The sequence below is a fragment of the Lissotriton helveticus genome, chromosome 1_1 (genome assembly GCF_964261635.1).
Source record: "Lissotriton helveticus chromosome 1_1, aLisHel1.1, whole genome shotgun sequence".
NCBI classification, from domain to species: domain Eukaryota; kingdom Metazoa; phylum Chordata; class Amphibia; order Caudata; family Salamandridae; genus Lissotriton; species Lissotriton helveticus.
Window position 1 is genome coordinate 1,422,997,975 of NC_136057.1, and position 20,140 is coordinate 1,423,018,114.

Consider the following 20,140-nt stretch of genomic DNA (forward strand, 5'->3'; position numbering starts at 1 on the left):
CTTTTCTGCGTAAGGTGGTGACTCCTTTCCACCTTGGTCAATCTGTTACCCTCCCTACCTTTTATCCTCCCCACACCCTTCCAAGGAGGAGGAGAGATTACACCGTCTGGACCCCAAGAGGGCGGTGTCTTTATCTGGACAGATCTAAAGACTGTCGGTTGGATGACCAGCTCTTCATTGGCTTTGCTGGCTGCAAGAGAGGAACTGATGTCATCACGCCGGCGTGGGCCTATTATAGGCGTCGGTGACGTCAGCGGAGTCGCGAGCGATGCCGTGCCTCTATGACGTCCGAGTCCACGTCGGCGCGAAGCTACGAAAAGAATTTCCGAATGTTGCTGATGCAGGGGGATATTCACAAGGTGAGGAATCCACAGGCAGATATTGTATCTACCAGAAAAAGCGATACCGAAGGTAAGTAACTTGTTCTTCTGGGTGAGCTCCTTGAAGCATCTTCCATGGTGGGTTGCATTATGACTTTTCCAAATAGCTACTCCTCGACCGCTTCTGGGTGGACCCCTCGGACATAATACATGGCATTTTGAATATATTCATGCTTATGGGTTGCTCCTCCTGTGCCGAGCCAACTGATCTGGCGTACACTATGCCTTGTTTACAGAATGCCCATTCTGCCCTGCATCCCTACCTTTTGTACTGTACTAATATTTGTTTCTACTAATTTGTTTCTCCATGGAGGTCAATCTAAAACCAGCACGGTGTTTATCGTACACCCAAAGGGTCCCAGGAAGCTGATGAAAATCTGAGTGCCTCTGTGGCCTAGTAGTATAATGTATATACTGCTATATGGCTCAAAGAGGCCACGCTAGCATGTAATGCTGTCTTTCACAAATGTTCACGTCCGCTTACAAAGCACAGCTATAAAACGTAAGAGTTTAACTCTGGTCCTCACACGTGACATTAAAATTAAACTCTCATGACACTCACACCTTCACTCCCCCACTTACTCTTCCCGCCAAGGTACTCCCACAGAGGAGCCTTCAGCTTCCTATGTGCACATGCACTGCCACACCTCATCGGGGTATGAAGCACCATATAAATGAATTTCCAATAAAATGCAACTACACCACATTCCTGGGCCCCCTTGATGAGAAGGCAGTTTTGACACAGTGGGCCCTAACTCCAGTCTGGAATCTTACGATTGACTCGAACCCCAGGGTGCACAGTGCTGCGTGGGAGACATGGGTCTTGCACACAAATCTGTGCTAGGGAACTATAGGTACCCTGTTTTAGGTTAATTCACTGTGGGCACCTCCCAGTCATAACCTCTCACTGCTGAATTTGTCATACCCTCTCACTGCTGAATTTGCAGCCTTTTGTTTTTATACCTTTCTCTCCATGAATGGGGATTCTCCTGCAGACTCGCATTACTTTTATTGCAACATTCAGTAGCTTTTTTTTTTCTGGTTATTACAGTGTTGAAACCTAGCAGAGATGGCCTAAAAATACATTGGCTTGTCGGTGGGCATAGTACTGCTACCTCTTACAATTTTTAAGTTTGGGTTATTCTCACCCACCCCGCCCCCTGTATAGTACCAAAGCAACTCAAAGTAAGAAAGTGATTCACAATGAAAGGTGTGCTCTGCACCTGGGCATTGGGGGGGGGGGGGGTTGCAGTAAAGGTGATGCCTTCTTTGATGCATGGCTGAATACAAAAAGAAGTGTTAAAAAAAAAATACAAGGAGTTGTGTCTGTACTTTACCGCTCCAATGCATACTAATAAAGAGGGTCAAGGGTTAAAACAACCACACTAGTAACTTGTGTCTCGTAGGATGCATACAGGCAGCTGTATCCGTTTAAGACTTGGCCCGGGAATCTGCCAACCCCAGTTCTCTTTTTTTTTTTTTTTTTTTTTTTTACTCTTCTCTCTCCCTACTGGTCTACTGCTGCTAAACACAGCAAGCCTTGGCATAGCCAGTAGGTCTCCCCTTTGGGACCTTATAAGTGTTTAGTTATGCCGCACAACTTTAAACAAGCCTAGACTATTATTTTTTAAATCTTTATTTTCCAATTTCAATATACAATAAGAAATAAACAAAATCTGTGCGGTAACTTGTCAGGCGTTTCATCACATAGCAGTGATACACAATCTGTAAATCGCGATATTAGGCAACATAAAGTAAAAACGAGTCCAAAGAATAACGAAATGTATCGTACTTCACGCCCTTGGCTCGTCCTATCTGAATCCTACCAACATGTCAATGTGTCATGCAACGTAATAATTACACAATCCCCAGCCCGTTCCAGCCAATGAGATGTGCACATATCAGAAAGCTGAGTTTAGATCGCATTAAATGCCCGGAGTCACATGTCAACATTATAGCCCATCAACGCACTCCTTCCGGCACAATGCTGCTCTCAATCTGCGTGGCACAACTCTCGGTAGCATACTCCCTATATGGGCCCCATATATCTTTTGGGCGTGATGAGCTCAACATTAGAGAAGCTTACATTTCGCAGTTTACATTACAATATGAAAGGCTACGCAGCCATGCCTGTAATGTGGTAACAGTTCTCTTGCCCCATACTAGCGCTATCTCCCCCTTAGCAAACAGGAACCCAAGTGCCGCAAATCTCCTGATCTTCTTGGGAAAGTTGAACGTATATCCCATGAGAGCGATTTCCGGAGTGGGATTCAGCGACAGTGAAGTAATTTCACCCAAAGTAGCATGTATCTGTTCCCAATATGGCTGTAGTTTAGGACCAGTCCATGTAAGATGGGCAAAGTCTGCTTGAGGGGCATTACATTTCAAACAATGGTGTGGCCTAGAAGGGTCTATTTTGTGCGACCACGCTGGAGTGTGGTATAACCTGCGGAGGAATTTAAAATGAATAAGTTTGTCCCTGCTGTTGAGGGATACTTCTTTTGTGACCATGCAACATTTTTCCGGCCTAGATCACGTTCCCAAGCATTGCATACTTTAACATCACTAAGTGGACGAACACTAGTGCATGACCTGTACAGTTTAGAAATGAGATGAGGACCTGTCTCCCTCTCAATTATCAGCATTAATGGGGCCGCAGGGTCCGGCGCAACTGGGTATGAAGGGAGTGCAGCTCGTAATGTGGAGTAAATGCGTCCAATTATAAAGGCGTCCATGAAAGAGCTGCCTTGAAATCGGCCGTCATCGGACATAGAGAGGACATGATCATTCGGGTATAGATCGCCTACCTTCCGGATAGCAAATTTGGCTAACGTTCTTTGTACTAGCCTTTCTCCCATGATGGAGAGCCATGAAGGATTTGGGAGCGGCAAAGCCGGTGAGTACAGTAGTTCTAGCCCCAGAAGTCTCCGTAGCTTCTCCCATGCCCAGCTAGTGGTGGACACTGTCTGTATGTCAAGTGGCTCCCTGGGGATACCCTTGGGAAGCACTGTGGACAACTTCCAAGGGAGCACGAAGTCTGCCTCTGGTCTAAGGAAAGGAACCCGAGCATCCGGGTGATACCAAGCGTATGCAGAACTGCACTGTGCAGTGAGATAATATAAATCGGGAACGCCGAAACCTCCCCTTCCATACGGAAGAGTCCAAATTTGCTAGTTAACCTGAGGGCGCTTACCACCCTAGATCAATCTGTGAAGATGTTGCCGTAACTGTAAAAAAAAAGACTGAGTAAGGGGAATGGGAATATTATTGAAAAGATATAAAAATTTAGGAAGCACTATCATTTTGAGAATGGCAATCCTACCCCCCCCATTGACAGTGGAAGACAAAGCCATCTTTCTACCTGCATCTCCAAGGAGCTTATGGCACATCCATAATTTAAACTAATTATATTGGACGTGTCCAGATGTACGTGGATGCCGAGATATTTGACTGAGTTATGGCACCATTCAAGAGGATACTCGCACTCCCATGGGGTGGTGCTGCGCATCAACTGAAAAATTACAGACTTGTGCCAATTTATGCCAAGTCCCGAGAAACGTCCGAATCTTAAGATTTCCTGAATGATTGGTTCCAAGTTAGTCTGTGGGTGTCTCACACACAGAACATTATCATCCGCGTAAAGTGATACCAACAATGGTCCCGTAATAAACTGCAGACCGCGGTGCAGGTGGCGTTCCTGGAAGTGCCTGATTAAGGGGTCCATAGCTAAAATAAACAATAAAGGGGACAATGGGCACCCCTGTCTCGTGCCTCTTTTCAAGCTAAAGGGTTGAGATCGCGTGCCATTGATGTGCAGCCTGGCCAGGGTGGGGGCCAGTATACAAGAGAGCCGTGGTGGAAAAAAACCCCTCCAGCATTCCCATGTGGCGCATCACTGAAAGAAAAGAAAAAAAGGCAATTTCAACGAATCCAAAGCCTTCTCAGCATCTAATAGCACCGCCGCTGCAGGGACCATAGGATCTATCCTGTGAAGTACTGCAAAAAGGGTCCGGAGGTTAAGTGGAGCGGTGGGGAACAAACCCAGACTGAGCAGGTGAAATAATAAATTCCATTAACAAAGAGAACCTGATGGCAACCACCTTAGCCAGTATTTTATAATCCAAATTCAATAAGGAGAGGGGCCTGTACGAGGGTCCTTGCCAGGTTTAGGAAGAAGAATGACAGCCTCTCAAAGTAGGAGGAAGAATTTGTTTTTCAAGCGATTCTGCATACACCTCTATCAATCGTGGCACAAGAATGTCTTTGTACGCCTTATAAAAGTCTCCAGGGAACCCATCCAGACCCGGAGCAGAGGAGCCACGAAGTGCCTCTATGACCTCCACAATATTTTCTTGGGATAGTGGAATAGCCAGGAAATCCTGCATATATTTCTCAAGATAAACAAGCGCGATTTCTGATAAATAATCTTCCAGTGCGCCAAGATCTCAGTCTATTCTGGAGCTGTAAAGGGTTTTGAAGTGATTCAAGAATGTGTCACTAATCTTTGGGGTAGAATATACCGACTGATTACCTGGGGTGTGAATTTCAGTTACGTACACTCTGCTATACGGGGGACGGAGCATGTGTTCCAGAATTCTTCCAGGTCGTTCTCCCTGTTTGTATCTCCTGGCCGTGTGATGTTTACCCAAGTGTAGTAGTAGTTCTCGGTCTGCGTCATCACGGAATTCCACTAATCGAGCCAAACGCCGAGTTTCCACCTCCTTTAGAGGCGTTCACAAGCAGCTCCGTATCTAATGCCGATATGTCCCTCTCGATTCGAGCCAAGGTAGTATGCAAGTCTTTCAGCACTCCCGCATTTTTGGCAATACACCCCCCCCCGTATGTATGCATTAAATCCCTCCCATAGGACCGCCCATGTATAAGCCAATCCAGTGTTTATGTCAAAATTAGTCTTCAATGGCCTCACTAACCTCTTCAAGGAATACTTGATCCTGCAAAGCCCTACTCGGAAATCACCACTGCCTTTCAAATCCCACTGGTCGAGGAATAGCAAGCCTCACACCTCGGGAGAATGTTCAGAATAAGTTTGAGGCAGTGTGACGATTGCCCGGAACCAGCCGGCTATTCCTGGGGAAACTAACTAATAGTCGATTCTGGTTCAGTTGTCGTGGTAGCCGGAATAGTGAGTGTATGAAGTGGCCATAGCATTGTGTGTACGCTCCACGTCTATCGAGGAAAATTGCTGGCAAATGTCATGTAATGCAAGGCGAGAGCGGGTTTTTGGTGTCTGGGGATGTGGAAGTGCTGTCCCTTGTGGGATCTAGTAACAAATTGAAGTCACCTCCCATAATAATCAAACTGGAGTTTAATGTCAATAAATGTAATTGTAAAGAATGAGAAAAATCTGGGGTGTCTACGTTCGGACCATAGATTCATATCGCCACAACAAAGTGATCCAGTAGCGTACCTATGACTATTAGGAAACTGTCCTCGCTGTCTTCGATCACTCTACCCGGGCGAAGTGGAATCCTTTTGTGAATAAGGATGGCTACCCATCTAGCGTATCTACTATAGTTAGAGAAGTACCTGTGTGCCCCCCAGCTTGCGGCAACTAGTGCAGTGTCTGATTGGGACAAGTGTGTCTCCTGTAGGCAGGCTATATTTATGTTATGTCGTAGTAAATAATTGATCACCTGGTGTCTCTTGAGGGTATTGTTGAGGCCACGGACGTTCCATGACGTAAGGGACAGACCAGAGGGCCCAGCCAGGTTACCTAATTGTGCCAAAATAGGCTGCGGCATTAAACATGTTTGCAACTAATCTACTAAAACGCTTTGTGACAACGACCTGTGCATAAAATCTCTGAAAACATTGAACATACTGCAAGGTTACCCCCCCCCCCCCAGCCTCACCGATTCCCTAGCGAGGCAAAACCATGCCCACCGAACTATCTGGCAGTACCAATAAAATGTACCTCTAAACATGAAACCATCAAACCAACACCGCTGTATCTGCAGTAACAAAAACCACAAAGTGTACACCTTGAGGCGTGGCAATGCCATGCCGGCCAAACAATTAAATGACAACCTCAGTGAAGAAGGAGAAACATTACCAATAACGCAGTCCCCGTATTGGAGAAAAGCTCCATGCTGGCCACAGAGCCACTCTGTGGAGGAGATGAAACCCGCCCTGCAACCACAGCTTTGTTGTTGTCTTTTTTGTAAGTGCGACAAAACTCTTGCGCTTTATTCGGAGTGTCAAAAATGCGGGGCCTACCGCCCATGTCTACCTTGAGCGGGATACAACATACCGTACCGTAGCCCCAGATTCCTCAGAGCGGCCTTCACCCCGTTGAACTTGCGTCGGGCGTCCTGAACCAGAATAGTGAAGTCTGGAAAGAAGGATAGTTTGGACCCCTGCCAGTGGATTTCGTCCCGGTCTCGGGCCAAACGTAAAATGTAGTCACGATCCCTAAAGTTCATAATCCTTGCAATTATGGGTCTTGGGGGAAGTCCAGGGTTAGGGCGGAGACTCAACAATCTATGTGCCCGTTCTACTACAAATCCCGGGGTGAAGACCTCTCTGCCAAACAGGTCAGATATTAATTGTTCCACAAAGACATCCATACGTCCAGAAGTAGCAGTTTCCGGTACACCTAGAATGCGCACGTTATTGCGCCGACTGCGTGCTCCCAGGTCCTCCTTTTTAATTGCGACCTCTTTCAGAATTGGTTCCACTCTGTCCAGTCCTCTCTGGTACTGCGACGCGCTGTCTTCAACGTCCGATATTCAAGCCTCCGCCACATCAAGTCGATGGTTGTGGGCCTGGACCTTAGCACCCATGTCTGCTAAGCTTTTATCTAATGTGTCGAATCTGCTGTCCAAGGCCTTGAATCCTGCTCTCATTTCCTGGAGCATTGCAGCAGATAGCGCCGGAAGGTCTTCTGTATCTTCAGCCCCACGGGCCCCGGCAACCATGTCGGAAGAGTCGTCAGTAGTTATCCGCCACTTTCCCAAAGGGTAGGGTCCTTTGCTTTGGATCTTTGCCGCCCATGCCGCAGGATGTTGGAGGTGCTCTATTCGGAGACGCACCGTGGGGCAGGCATGCAGACAGGGATCCGGGATGGAACAGCGGCTTCACCGAGGTTGGGCAGTCATGGACTGGAGCAGATTCAGCGATCCTGGCGTCTTGTACACGGAACCCGATATGGAGATGGAAGCAGCCTGAGTCTGCACGTGGTAGATTAGTGTGTATCCTCAACGCAAGCCCAGAGAGCTAACGGGACCCTGTCATCGCACGTTGTGTCGTCACCAAAGCAGTAAGGACCATGAGCTAGGCGTGGCAGAGGGGGTCAATGTAGAAACAGCGCCTCTCAACTAAGCTGGATCGGAAGAGGCTCGCGAATGAAGTGTACTTAGAGGCACCACGATCTATGCTTTGGGTCAGAGTCCAGCCTGTACCCCCAGTGAAATGGTCCCTCCGCGTCCATCAGGGAGAAGCACCGGCCCAGGGGAACCTGCCTCTCACATGTAGCCGAAGAAGTGCACTGCTTGGTGTCAGGGCGACGTAGTCATGGAGCCTGTATCTCTCCCTAGAGCATTTAATCACAACATCGCCCTCTGCTCATTTGTTGAAGAAACAGCACTTCTGGGAGTCCCCCTGGCATTTGCTTTGCCACCACAGTGGATCTGGTGGCGAAGGACACACAGGGCCTGAAGGGGAGGGAGGGAGAAGGAGCCACACAGCAGGCTGCCCCCCCACACACACACACCGCACCCCCTACGGCAGTTGGGGGACCGGAAGGCCCTGTCCCCAGCACGGTCCCCCTGCGGAGCGGTAATCGTTGGGGCGGGGCGCCCGCCCCTCACGCAGCACCCGCAGCCTGGCTCGGAATGTGCCTCTGGGGGGTGGGCGGGGGGGAATGAGGCTGGCAGCCCCCTCTCACCTCCTATTCCGGCTGCATCTCGTTGTCTCTGCAGTTTCAGCAGGGCCTCAGGTAGCAGTTCTGAGGTTGGAGCCTCTGCACGCAGCCGCTGGGAACACCGGGTTGGAACGTCGCTGAGGCTTCGGGAGGGGATCGCTGGAATCCTTCTTATCTTATGCAATCAGCTGGAAGCTTTCTGAGTATATAACTTGGAGTCTTCAGTACAGAAGTGCAAGTCCGGCCGGCGGGGCTTCCAGTGAGAGTGGCCATCTTGGACGCTTGCGTGGGCACGCCCCCGACTATTGGCTTTGTTAATGGTTGATAGTGGCATAAGACAAATAAGTAACAAGAATGACTTTGTTGTATATAATATTGAAAATGCTTCAGTTCTGAAATTATGAGACTGTGAAATAACTGTAACGAGTCTCTTTGAAGTTGCATCAAAGGCCGTGAAGGGTATTCGTGCTGCAAATTAGGTTTTTTTCACTCTGAGGGTGATGGCAAAAATTGACGGATCAATAGGGACCCTTCTCAGCACCTGCTTTTTAGAATTGCTGGTGGGCCCAGCCTACTTAAAACTCTGACCTTCCCTGGTCCAAATTAAGAGAAGCTCCTTGTTAGAAATATGGACATTGGCACGATATAAGACTAATCTCTCCTATCAAGACGAAACCCATCAAACACATGCTTGCATTTTAATCCCCGATTATCAATTAGACCAAATATGCATTTACGTGATAGAATGCTAACATGAACCGTCCTATGGTATTTTTTTCCAGTTTATTGTAAATTTTAGTTGACTCCACAGAGTAATTTTCACTAAGTGAGGAAGAATATTTCTCATAGTCCACACGCTACTAATATTGTATTCTAATTTTTTTTGTGCTTTTATTTTAGGGCTTTTGATACAAATAATGTTCACACGGCCCTTGCACGCTTCCTGTTAAATTGACTGCATACCGTTTGTCACACGCTTTTAACCACAATAGTTTCCACCCTGTAGTGGCTGGAGAATCTGTTGGCTGGTCGAAGATATGACACTAGGTTTGTTCATGAATCTGAGTGAGAACATTGCAATGCAAAGACGGATGCCTGTGCTTTGAAATGAGAATGGGGCACTTGAAATTAAAGATAAATACTAGTTACAGTTATGTTGCTTTAATAGGAATCCTAGCCGGTGCTCGCTCAAAGGATGGGGTAGGGATACGGCTTTAACAAGTGCGGCTGCGAAACAAAAAAAAAAAGCTCGAAAGCATATTAGTAAAACAGATGGCCCCTGTGTGCCGCTGCTCGCTCCCGCAAGGTGGATGCCGCCACACGCACAAGTGTTCCAAAAGAGCAGACCGATTCCTAAAGGTCATCTCCTAGAGCAGCGCATGTGCGGCTCGACCTAAAAACTCTGCAGCCTGAAGGAGGTAGCCATCCCTCTTGTGTACATCCTCTATGAACCCCATTGTGCTCAAAAGAATAGGACCGGTTTTGGTGCTGTCACTCCAGCGCCGCCGTAGGCGAAAGAACTGAAGATCCTTTGCAGCGTTCTTTCTGCTGCTCTACCCTTCCATGTCACTGCAGCAACTTGCCTGCAGCAGGTGCCCAGTTGAGCCTTTGTAATAAATCCATTCTGTTTGACAACTGGTTGAAAAATAATCCATAAAAACATATGCACGATCCCAATCAGGACATTTGAGCACACCCAATGAGAAGTACCCCATCTGTTTACATCGACGTTGAAACATTGGAGTTGGGCTATGATGATTGGGAGGCACACCAAGTACACCCCAGTCTTCATGAGGGTGCCTTCCGCCCCTCTGCCAAATACTTGCAAGTCTGACTGAAGTAGCAGGGTATTCTGTAGTAGGACCCAGTTCTTTTCATCTGTTCCCCTGTGGCCAGCGTTGAGGGGAGGCTGCCTACTGGCTTCCCTCGTCCTCCTATTCCTTTCTGCTGGATGTATCTGGATAAGATGTTTCCACCTCGTGGAGAATTTAGTTTGGTGTCTTGTCTGTACAAGTATTTATCTCTACTCCTAAGCGTTTTCCTAATCATTGGAAGGTGATCATATCAGACTGGAGTTCTGTTTTTGTAATGTAGTTTAGAGCTAATATTTTGTAGGTCCGGCTAGAAAAAAACCTAAGTTGCTTTACTAGCCACACGTTTTCCAAAAACAAACAATACAAATTCATAAATGTATATAGTGTTTCGGTCAGCCCTCTTCATTTATTATTATTATATATATATATATATATATATATATATATATATATATATATATATATATATATATATATATATTTATATATTTTTTTTTTTCCAGTTGTCGTTCACATTTTGCTTCCTTCCACCTCAACATACAAGGTGGGGAATTGGTACCTGTAGATGAAGTTTTTGCATGTTGTTCCTTTTAATGCCTATTGCTTATGTTTTAAAAAAAAGTAAATATATTATTGAATATAACCGGTTGCCAGGATAGAGACATGGCAGGCGCATATATAATGTGATGGAATGGCAACACGCTTCAAGAAATGGAGCATCCTAGAGGGATAAGGCAGGTGAGGGAAGGGATACAGGCAAATATGATGGAAAGATTTTTTAACACGTGGGTTTAGAGATCTTTCCTGAATTGCATTAGGTGAGATGTAAATTGAGTAGAGGTATGTGTTACCATGTTTTGTTCCACCGTGAATAATTCATCTGTTTGTGTTGTGTTTTGCTTTTGTTTTTCATTGAACCACACTGGGATTCCCAAGAATGTCTGCCTCTCTACTGCTTTTAACACCCATAAGTAAATACATTACCTGTTCCTGTGGGCATTCAAGATTTGAGCGTTCCATAATCCAGTCCTCTTGAGAGATCAACCCAAAGAGGCCTTCAATAAATGTCAGATGCCTCTATTGGCCAGGCTCTGGTACAAATTCAATTCAATTCAAAAGATCTTTATTTCGGTAAAAATTTACCATAAAAGACATGTAAAACATACATTTTAAAACTATGGTTTTGTAAAAATTTACACAGTATAAATATGAGAGTCGGACACTGACACGATCACAAGTTACACTGCAGTTACTAAAAAACATAAAATCAATTGCCATCCCTAAGGCATTTCCTCCTGATACTCCAGATAGCACCCAGGTATTTGGCCACCGCAAACACAATATAGTCAGTCAGATTGGTTTTCAAGACTCTGAAAGCAGCCGAACATTTTACGAATCCCAGGTTTCTGCATAGTGGGGCTATCCATTGTTTACGGGTCTCTCGATAAGCAGGACAAAAGAAGAGAATGTGGAGTTCAGATTCAACAGAGGATCTGCATGCTGGGCAAGTACTAGTTGCATCCTTGCTCCATTTGCTTGTAAGTGATCGGATTGGGAGGGACCCATGTCTCCACTGCAAATATAATTTCCTGAGCAAAGGAGGGTGGACTTTATCTAAAGTTAGTTCAAAGTTATAGGTGGCCTTAAAAGACATAAAGGAATCTGTCAGTGACCCAGGTTTTGATTCGTTAAAAAGCGACAATGTTTTGCTGTCATGATATGCCTGGGCTAATGCCTTTTTGGAAATAAGTTGACACGTTGCCAGGGGGTCAGACCACATTTTGGGAAATCCCAGACCCTCCAATTCGAGTTTGATAAATTTGAGCCAATGGATTCTTCCCACATTCGGCATAGCAAGCACCTCCTGTAGACCCTGTCTGTAGCTGATCAATTCTGGGGTTGCCCACAGTCTGCGCCAATAGGCCAGCGGGCGAAAGGCCAGTTCATCATCTAACGGGCGCAGACCCAGATCCAACCTAAGGGGGACTAGGGGCGTGCTAGAAGGGAGTCCTACAAGTCTGCGGATGAATTTGTTCTCCACCTTCAAGAGGTCTGATGTTCCTACGTGCCCCCATAATTTGGACCCGTACATAGCAGCCCCCTTAGCCTGTGTTTTGTAGATCTGCACTGGGGGACCAAGAGGCCTAATTGAAGATTTATTATTCGCCAAGAGGCTCATTATGCCCCCCCGAGTGTTGGGTCAGTTTAAGATGGACTTTCTCGAGGTGCGTGTTCCAGGAAAATTTATCATTTAGCACAATGCCCAAGTATTCAAAGGTTTTCACCCTCTCAAGCCTGCTCTGTGCGATTCTGGGGCTGGAATGGAATTTCGATGGGGGATTCAGGACCATGAATTTAGTTTTGAGAGTGTTAATTTCTAAACCATGGCCCTCACAAAAGTCCGCAAAGCCGTCCAGGATGCGCTGGATACCCATTGCAGACTTTGATAGCAGCAGGGTGTCGTCGGCAAACATAATTGCCGGCACCTTTACAGCTGCCAACTTAGGAGCGTCAGAGTTGGAAATCCCCTCCAGATGGGAAATAACCCCGTTGACATAGAGGCAAAACAGGGTCGGTGCAAGCACACAGCCCTGTCTTACCCCCCTGCCAACGGGGAACCTCTTGGACAATACACCCATCCTACCACATCTCACCTGTGCGAAGTTGGCGCTGTGGAGGCGGACTATCATTTTCAACAATCCCTCAGGAACCCCCAGATTAGCCAGGACCTCCCACAGCTTGGACCGGGGGACCAGGTCAAACGCCGCCCTCAGGTCCACGAATACAGTATAGAGGCTGCCACCCTCTATCTGCACCGTTTTCCAGTAAATGAGGACAAGCCGAAAGACCTGGTCTATGGTTGAGACCTTCTCCCTAAATCCTGCTTGGAAGGGACTCAAGATATTACAATCTCTAATCCACTCATGCAAGCGGTTTAGCAGCAGTTTGGCAAAGAGTTTTTGTGACACGTCAATCAGGCTTATTGGCCTGTAGTTGGCCGGTAGCAGAGGCGACCCCTTCTTAAAGATAGGGACTATCTCTGCCCCCGGCCATGTCGAAGGGATTGGCATGCCATTCAAAATCGAATTGAATAACACCCTAAGATAAGGAGCCCAGATCTTGGATTCGTGTTTGTAGAGGTCGCCTGGCAACCTGTCGAGGCCCGGCGCCTTCCCAGCAGCCAAGGCCGTGAATGCCGTGGCGACCTCCTCCACACTGAAAACCTCTATACTGGATACACTTTCAGTGGGTAAGTGGAGTGCATCTTCGGGGGAGATAATCTGGGGGTCACTGCTGTGTGTTTTATAAAGATTTTTAAACTGTTCCTCCCAGACGAAGGGTGCTATGTTAGTCTCTACAGCTGCGAGTGGTTCAGCTGAGCCGTGCTTAACGATTTGCCAGAAGGTCCGGGCATCTCGTGATGCAAGGGCAGCTGTCATTTTAGTCCAGTTTCCCTCATCCCAGTCCACTTTGGCTGCACGAAGGGCTGATTTGTAAGCTAGTCGTTTCTCCCGGATTTCGCTTGGGGTGTGTCGCGCTTTGAGTGATTCCAAAAGCGCGGCTTTTGCTAACCTGCAGGGGGCGCTGAACCATGTGACTCTTTTCTGTATGGGCTTCTTAGATCTCGCCACCGGGTTCAGCACCCCTGCCAGATTGGTGCATAGCTCGGAGTGGATGGTCCCGAGCTCACTCTGACGTGCAAACTTACAAGGAGAAAGACTAGTTACCTCAAAGTTACTTGTGGAGGGGGTTTCAGGATCGTTAACTAGTGGGTGCATATAGCACTCAACCTTTTCTAGGGCGAGGACAACGTGCGCATACAGTCTACCAATGTTGGTCGGATTTTCCAGCAATTTAGCCCATTTAATTCTACGCCTATTGCCGGCTAGTTCAAGGTCCGGCAAGTGTGCGGGATTTTCATCTACCTTAATTGTATGTGGCCCCTGTACCTCGAATCTTAGTGAAAGAGGATTGTGGTCACTATCAGATCTGGGAGTTACTCCAAAATCTTTCACTTTCTCCCAATCCCCGACCGAGACCAAGATGTAATCAATACGTGACTCGTGACCGAATCTGTTAAAGGTATGTTTTGGCGGGATGTCCCCTTTTGTTCGGCCATTGCAACGAATGACTAAGCGTAAAAGATGTTATTTGGGTTGCAAGTGGAGTCCAGGCCTTGACCGGTGTGTCGGTCAAAGTGGGGATGTTCCATAGTTCATCCTCTTCACTTAATATACCCGCCAAATGGTCGGGAAGAGGTTCATACTGATGATTAAAATCGCCACCTACAATTAACGGGGAACAGAGGGTAAGCGAGTCAAGGAATAGGGCTAGATCCTCAACTGTTCCCGAGGTGGCAGCTACCCCCACCGGTCTTGAATATATATTAATCAATGTTATTTTTCCACCGCCTGGCCATTCCAGAGAAAGGCACTGGAAATCCAGTGAGTTGGCCCTGCAGCCCAGATGGGAGGCGACCCAAATCAGGAGGCCCCCTGATGGGCGGCCCTTTCCTCCCCATTTTGCCTGAGTCTCAAAGGTGGCAAAGCCCGGCCGGGGATGTTTTTCCCTGGCCCACGTCTCTTGGAATAGGCATATGTCATACCCCTCAATGAATTCCCCCCATTCAGGTGAGTCCACTTTATCTAGCCCGGCTACATTCCAGGAGAGTATGGAAATTACTCCTGGAGCCTCCGATCTATCAATGGCAGCTAGTGGCAGGGAGCATTCACGTAGAATTGTCTCATCTGAGTGAATGTGGAAAGAAGTGTTTAATGGCACAAATTTTAATTTTGAGCAACCCTGAATAGGAGAACTATCCACCATCAGGTCACTCATAATTACTTTATGGGTTATTATTTTGGTTGGCTTTGATGTTATGACATCATGCCTATCTAACCCTTCATCTTTTATGAGTATGAAATACACCGGCTGATTTTGTGATGGAATAGAAGCCGGTTGGCCCAGATTTGGATTTGATGTGGTTGGAGCTGATAGGCCCATAGGGTGGATCGGGGAACTTATTGGGGAGGGTGCTGAGGCTATGATAGTAGTCAAGTGTGGGCGTCAGTCCACTTCCTCAAGGCACCCATATCTGTTGGAAATCGGAACCCCGTTCCAGCCACCATGTCTGTCCAACCAGTGGTTAGGTGGCCTTCCCCAGCCACCCATCCTCTCCGGGATCCTTCTCCAATTCCCTCCCAGATTCGAATAGGAGTGGGGCGGGTAGAAATAAGTAAGGGGCATGGAAGCTATTGGTGAATTTGTGCTGTTATAGTTCCAAGAATATATTGCATGAGCAGTATTAGGGTCCTCAAAGGAGACAATCACGCAGTCGCCACTAACGGACTTGTGCGTGGTACCTACCCATGGCACCCTGCGCACCATAAGGATTTTACTCCTAAGGTGGTTGGGTATTGGCCTATTTACACTGAGCCAGTGAATCACTTTGTTTTTTAATGAGGCAAAGTCCTCCTGCTGATTAAAGGTCAGTGCTGTGACCCCTGTTAGCACCACTACATAAGATCTTACCTCGGGGGGGAAGGTCAACATAAACCCTAAAGCGAGTGTTGTTGGTGTTAATTCTCTGGGTTGAAGAATGGTTGAAGTTACAGCTATTGAGCCTCGGGTTAGACTGGTCTGTCGTGGGTGATGCTGATTGACCTGCCGTGACTGGGGTTGGTGGTAAGTTATCGGCCACCAAATGATTGGTGGTCGTTGGTGCCCTATTAGTTGGAGCATGTGTGTTGGCCCTGTGCCGTGGTTTTGGAATCGGTGCGGTTTTTGGGATAGCAGTGGAGGTAACAGCTGTGGAAGCAACAACAGGAGGACATGGGGAAGCTTTAGTGAATGCCGAGGGAATGTCCTTCGGGGGGGCCGCCGGGATAGCAGCCACTGGGATTTTAGAATCCGGTAGTAATGTGGTTGTATGAGTTTCGTGTGAGCAGGTTGGCTTATTGCTCTGCATACTAATGGTTGCCAGATTCAGGATGCTTTTCTCCATTTCCAGGAGCTGAGTTTCGATATGTGAGAGTCTCGCCTCTAGGGGGGAGAGCAATTTTTTAAGTGTTTCCCACACGATTGTTAAAAACTCAACATCCTTCCCTTTTATGGTGCAAAATGGAGCACCAGTAGTATCACTTTCTTTGGAAAGGTTATCATTTTCATGTGCATGTGTGATTACCAGTTGTGGGGGGGTGTCTTCTGGTCTAGTTTCTAGAGATTGATTGGTAGTCACTAAGAAAGGGTCTAAGAATACCTGAGAGGGTGCCTTAGTTAGTAACTGGGCATTCACTATCTTAGCCTTTTTTCTTAAATATGTCGAAGTGTATGTGCGTTTCCTTTTGTTGGGTGGGCAGTTTAGTAGGGTTACAGGTTTCCCGCCTTTTGGTGGTGTATGTTTGCCATTAAGCGTCGTTGCAAGTAGACCATCCTCAGCCTCCTTCTCCTGATCAAGGATTTCACCCGGTTGGAATTGTGGTGAATTAGTAGTGTTTGAAGGAGAACCCCCCAGCGGTATGGGAGTGTTAACTGTATGTGCCTGATGAATATCTGCAAGTGTAACAATTACAGTGTGGACAGGTCCTGGAGGGCGATCAGGTGTTTTAGCCAAAGCAATGGGCCCTAGGGAAGATCTTTTGGCTGCAGTTATCTCCTGTGACAGTCTTCTCGCAGCGTCTAATTCAATTGAGACCCTATGCTGCATTTTTGCGATCTCAGTATCAATCGCTGTATGGGTCCTGGTAATGAAATCGTCTAGAGTGCCATTTTTCAGTTTGGACTTGGCCACTCTATCTCTAAACTCACGGGTTGACATAATGACAAGACAGAAATATTGTAATCAGCTGAACAATGTCCGTGGGGAAGAGCGATGGAATCTAGTGGGGTGGCCCAGACCAGTCTCTACCTGCCTCGAACGGCCCGCAAACGGCCCGCAAACGGCCCGCAAACGGCCCGCTCTTAGCCCGCTCTTAGCCCGCTCTTAGCCCGCTCTTAGCCCGGTCTTAGCCCGGTCTTAGCCCCGAGCTGCGTCCCGCGCTGCGGGAGTCTGTGACTGTGATATAGGAGGTGTGTTGGGCGGGGGGCGGGCCAGCAGGGAGAGCGGACCGGATGCTGTTTCCCGGTCTCGCAGGGACTCCTGGATATCGGAGTCCCCGCACGCTCGCAGCCCCGCTGAGCCTCTCACCCTGAAGCGCCTGGAAGTCCTCACCGTCAGCTGCCACTTAAAACAGCGCGACGCGACACCCGCGAAGCGGGTACGGCAAGTGGTGGGTTGAAGTCCTGCTGGGTCCACTACAACCAACACGCCGCCCAATTCAAAAGTGCCTCCGTGCAGAGAAAAGGTACAGGTGTCCCCTACAAATTAATGAGGATATACCCACCACTCATTGCAGACCAAAGGGCTCCTAGATGTACACCACCCTCCTGTCCCCATGCTTTAGGGGGTTGCAATCACTTCCAATTAGTCTGCCTCCGAGCTGCGGTTCAGAGGGCATTGCCTGTTATACCTATTCATCTCTCGTGCCTTTCCCAGGCCAGAGGCTTAAACAGCCTCTTACTTTGAGGGACTCTAACCCTGCCATTGTGCATGTCATGCCCAGAAGCCAGTACCCTCTTCCATCCCCACCCTCCCACTACCTGGTGTTTTGAGGTGCACCCCCTCCTACTAGCTGCACACTCCCACATGATTGAAGGTCCTGTGTCTCTGCTACATACAATCTCTTGTTGACATAGAGAAGAATCTGAAATTGGTATTTGTGGGGGAGGGCCACATGAAGGGACTCTTAAGTATGTTTACTTAGTTTCTTAACCTCCCCATTGTTTCTACACAGGTGCTGATTAGCAACTCGCTGTCAAGTTTAATCGGCCGCAAGGAAAACTTTGTGTTCTGTGATTACCTGAACATCAGTGTATGTCCACTGACCGAAAATCTGAGTATGGTAAGATGTCCCCTGCACCTCAGGGTCCACGCTCCTCACTCTGCATCCAGTGCATTGCATCCTGCTGCTGACCTGGGTCCACCACAGATAACTGTCTCGATTGTGACTCTGTTTTAATTCTCACTGTAGATTCATCGTGCACTGAACCCAACTCCTCTGTTCCTTATCCTCTGCAGCTGCACCCTATACAGCCTATCCTTCTGGAACCGCTTGTAATGCACTGGCACTACACCTTCACCACAATTGCCAGAGCTCTAATCCATGCCTCCACTTTCTCAGCTCCTTCCCCATTGTGCTCTAGCCATCCAGCAAGCCCATCATACCTCCTTTTTGCAACCCATTCTACTTCCACTGCAACCCTTCCTCCCACTCTGCTCCCAGTGTACTGGCAAAGTGTTTTCCCTTGCCCAGCATGTGTCAAGGTGATAGAGATTCTGTAGTCCAAACCTACAAAACCTCAAGTTTTGATACCCAATTTGAATCTTGTGTGGCACTACTGCTTTTGGGAGTCCAGGGTTCCGATGCATTCAGCACAGTTTTCCCATTTGTCTCAAAGAAGTGATAGTATTCCAGAGTTGGCTCCCATGGATTTACATACTGTGCTCACTAATGCACTGCTGATGGAAAAGGGCGTTCACAGACCTCTATTTGACTCCTTTGCATAACTGGTTACAACCTGTGAAACTGTGGAAGACATGAACTCTGCAGAAACATGGTTGTGTTCAGTAATTCTGTATGTTTTTCTTCAGTTTCATGTTTACCTCTACAACCCGCTGGGACGGACAGTGACATGGAACGTGCGTTTACCGGTCAGTGGAGCTGTGTACCAGGTTAAGAACCCGGATGGTCTCCTGGTCGCAAATGAGGTACGTTGCAAACCATGTTATACTGAAAGCACTCCAGAGCTGCATGTGGCTAGAGGTTGGCCAGGCCCACAGGTAAAGCAGTGAGAATGTTACTGACTACAATGGCACAGTTTAGGCAGTATTACTAATGGCAATGTAGTCATGCTGATTCCTCCTATGGTTAATCCCCAAAATAAAAAGAAATATATATTGTATTTTTATCACTCGCATCCTCTACTAAATGGTAAGTGGAATACTTTAAAGCATGTGAAATGTTGTGCTTGATCTGGGTACACACCGCTGCTTAACTACTGAACCATTGCAAATTAAGCGCCTGAAGAGGATGCGCCTGCTCTCGGGGGACTGACACAGTCCCATGTGAGGCTGCAGTGCTGGGGCCTTTCTCCCTCCTTTGGACTGGTGACCGTCACCCCTCCTGGCCATTCATTGAGCATATCCGTGAGGCCAAGTTGCACCAAAACCTAAACTATCAGAATGTGGGCATTATGGTCTTCCCGGATTATGCCCAAGCAGTCCAGCAGCATAGATGCTTTTTTGAAGATGTGAAGCAGAAACTCTGGGCTCTCACCCTGCAGTATATTCTCCTTTTCCCCAGCAAGACTGAAAGTGATATTGAACTCTTTTACCTATTTCTTTGATGCCCCGGCGAAGGCTTGGAAGTGGGAATCGGAGCAGTGTGCACTTCGACAGCTTGGAGGTTTTAAGGGGGTTGTCTCCTAGAGCCCCCCCCCCCTTTCTTCTTTCTAAACCCTCTAGGAGGAAGTGGACTCGCTCCCAAAGACTAATTTCTGCACACAGGAGAGGGACTCCCTGATCCCCAAACAAACAGATTGGCACTGTTGGCCCGGACGTGCCCCAAATGTGCCCCTCATGAACCTCCCAGTGTAAAACTGGGTAATGCTGGTCTGGTAACTGGTACAAAAGGGGGTGGTGATGGACGGAGCATCTGAATCAATCAAACACTCACACCCAGTCAAAAGATCTGGGTTTAATCCATCACCGTTCTTTAGCCCACTCTGCCACCCCAGTTCTGACATGGCTATATGCAAATCAGTCTGACCCTGTGCCTCACGGGAACAGTCCAGCCCGAACTGCCAAGCCATTTCTTCCCTGGACCGGAAACAAGCTTCCGAGGACCGGTTTCTGGCATTCCAGCCGTCTTCAGCCTGGCTTGCTTGAATCCAGTGGCAAAGTGAGCAAGGGACTCACGTCTGAGCATACCCTGCCACACTTATGGCGGCCTAAAGCCATAAGTGTG

The 20,140-nt window shown here is 47.7% G+C and overlaps 1 protein-coding gene across 1 annotated transcript in view; it reads left to right on the forward strand.

Annotated features, from left to right (window-relative positions):
* The window catches only part of MAN2B1 (mannosidase alpha class 2B member 1), a 275,966-nt gene that overhangs the window by 43,877 nt on the left and 211,949 nt on the right, over nucleotides 1–20,140 (forward strand). The window contains exons 12-13 of the mRNA XM_078685299.1: nucleotides 17,909–18,016; nucleotides 18,766–18,882. Of these exons, the coding sequence (XP_078541425.1) occupies nucleotides 17,909–18,016; nucleotides 18,766–18,882 (225 nt within the window). The remainder of the gene's footprint in view (nucleotides 1–17,908; nucleotides 18,017–18,765; nucleotides 18,883–20,140) is intronic.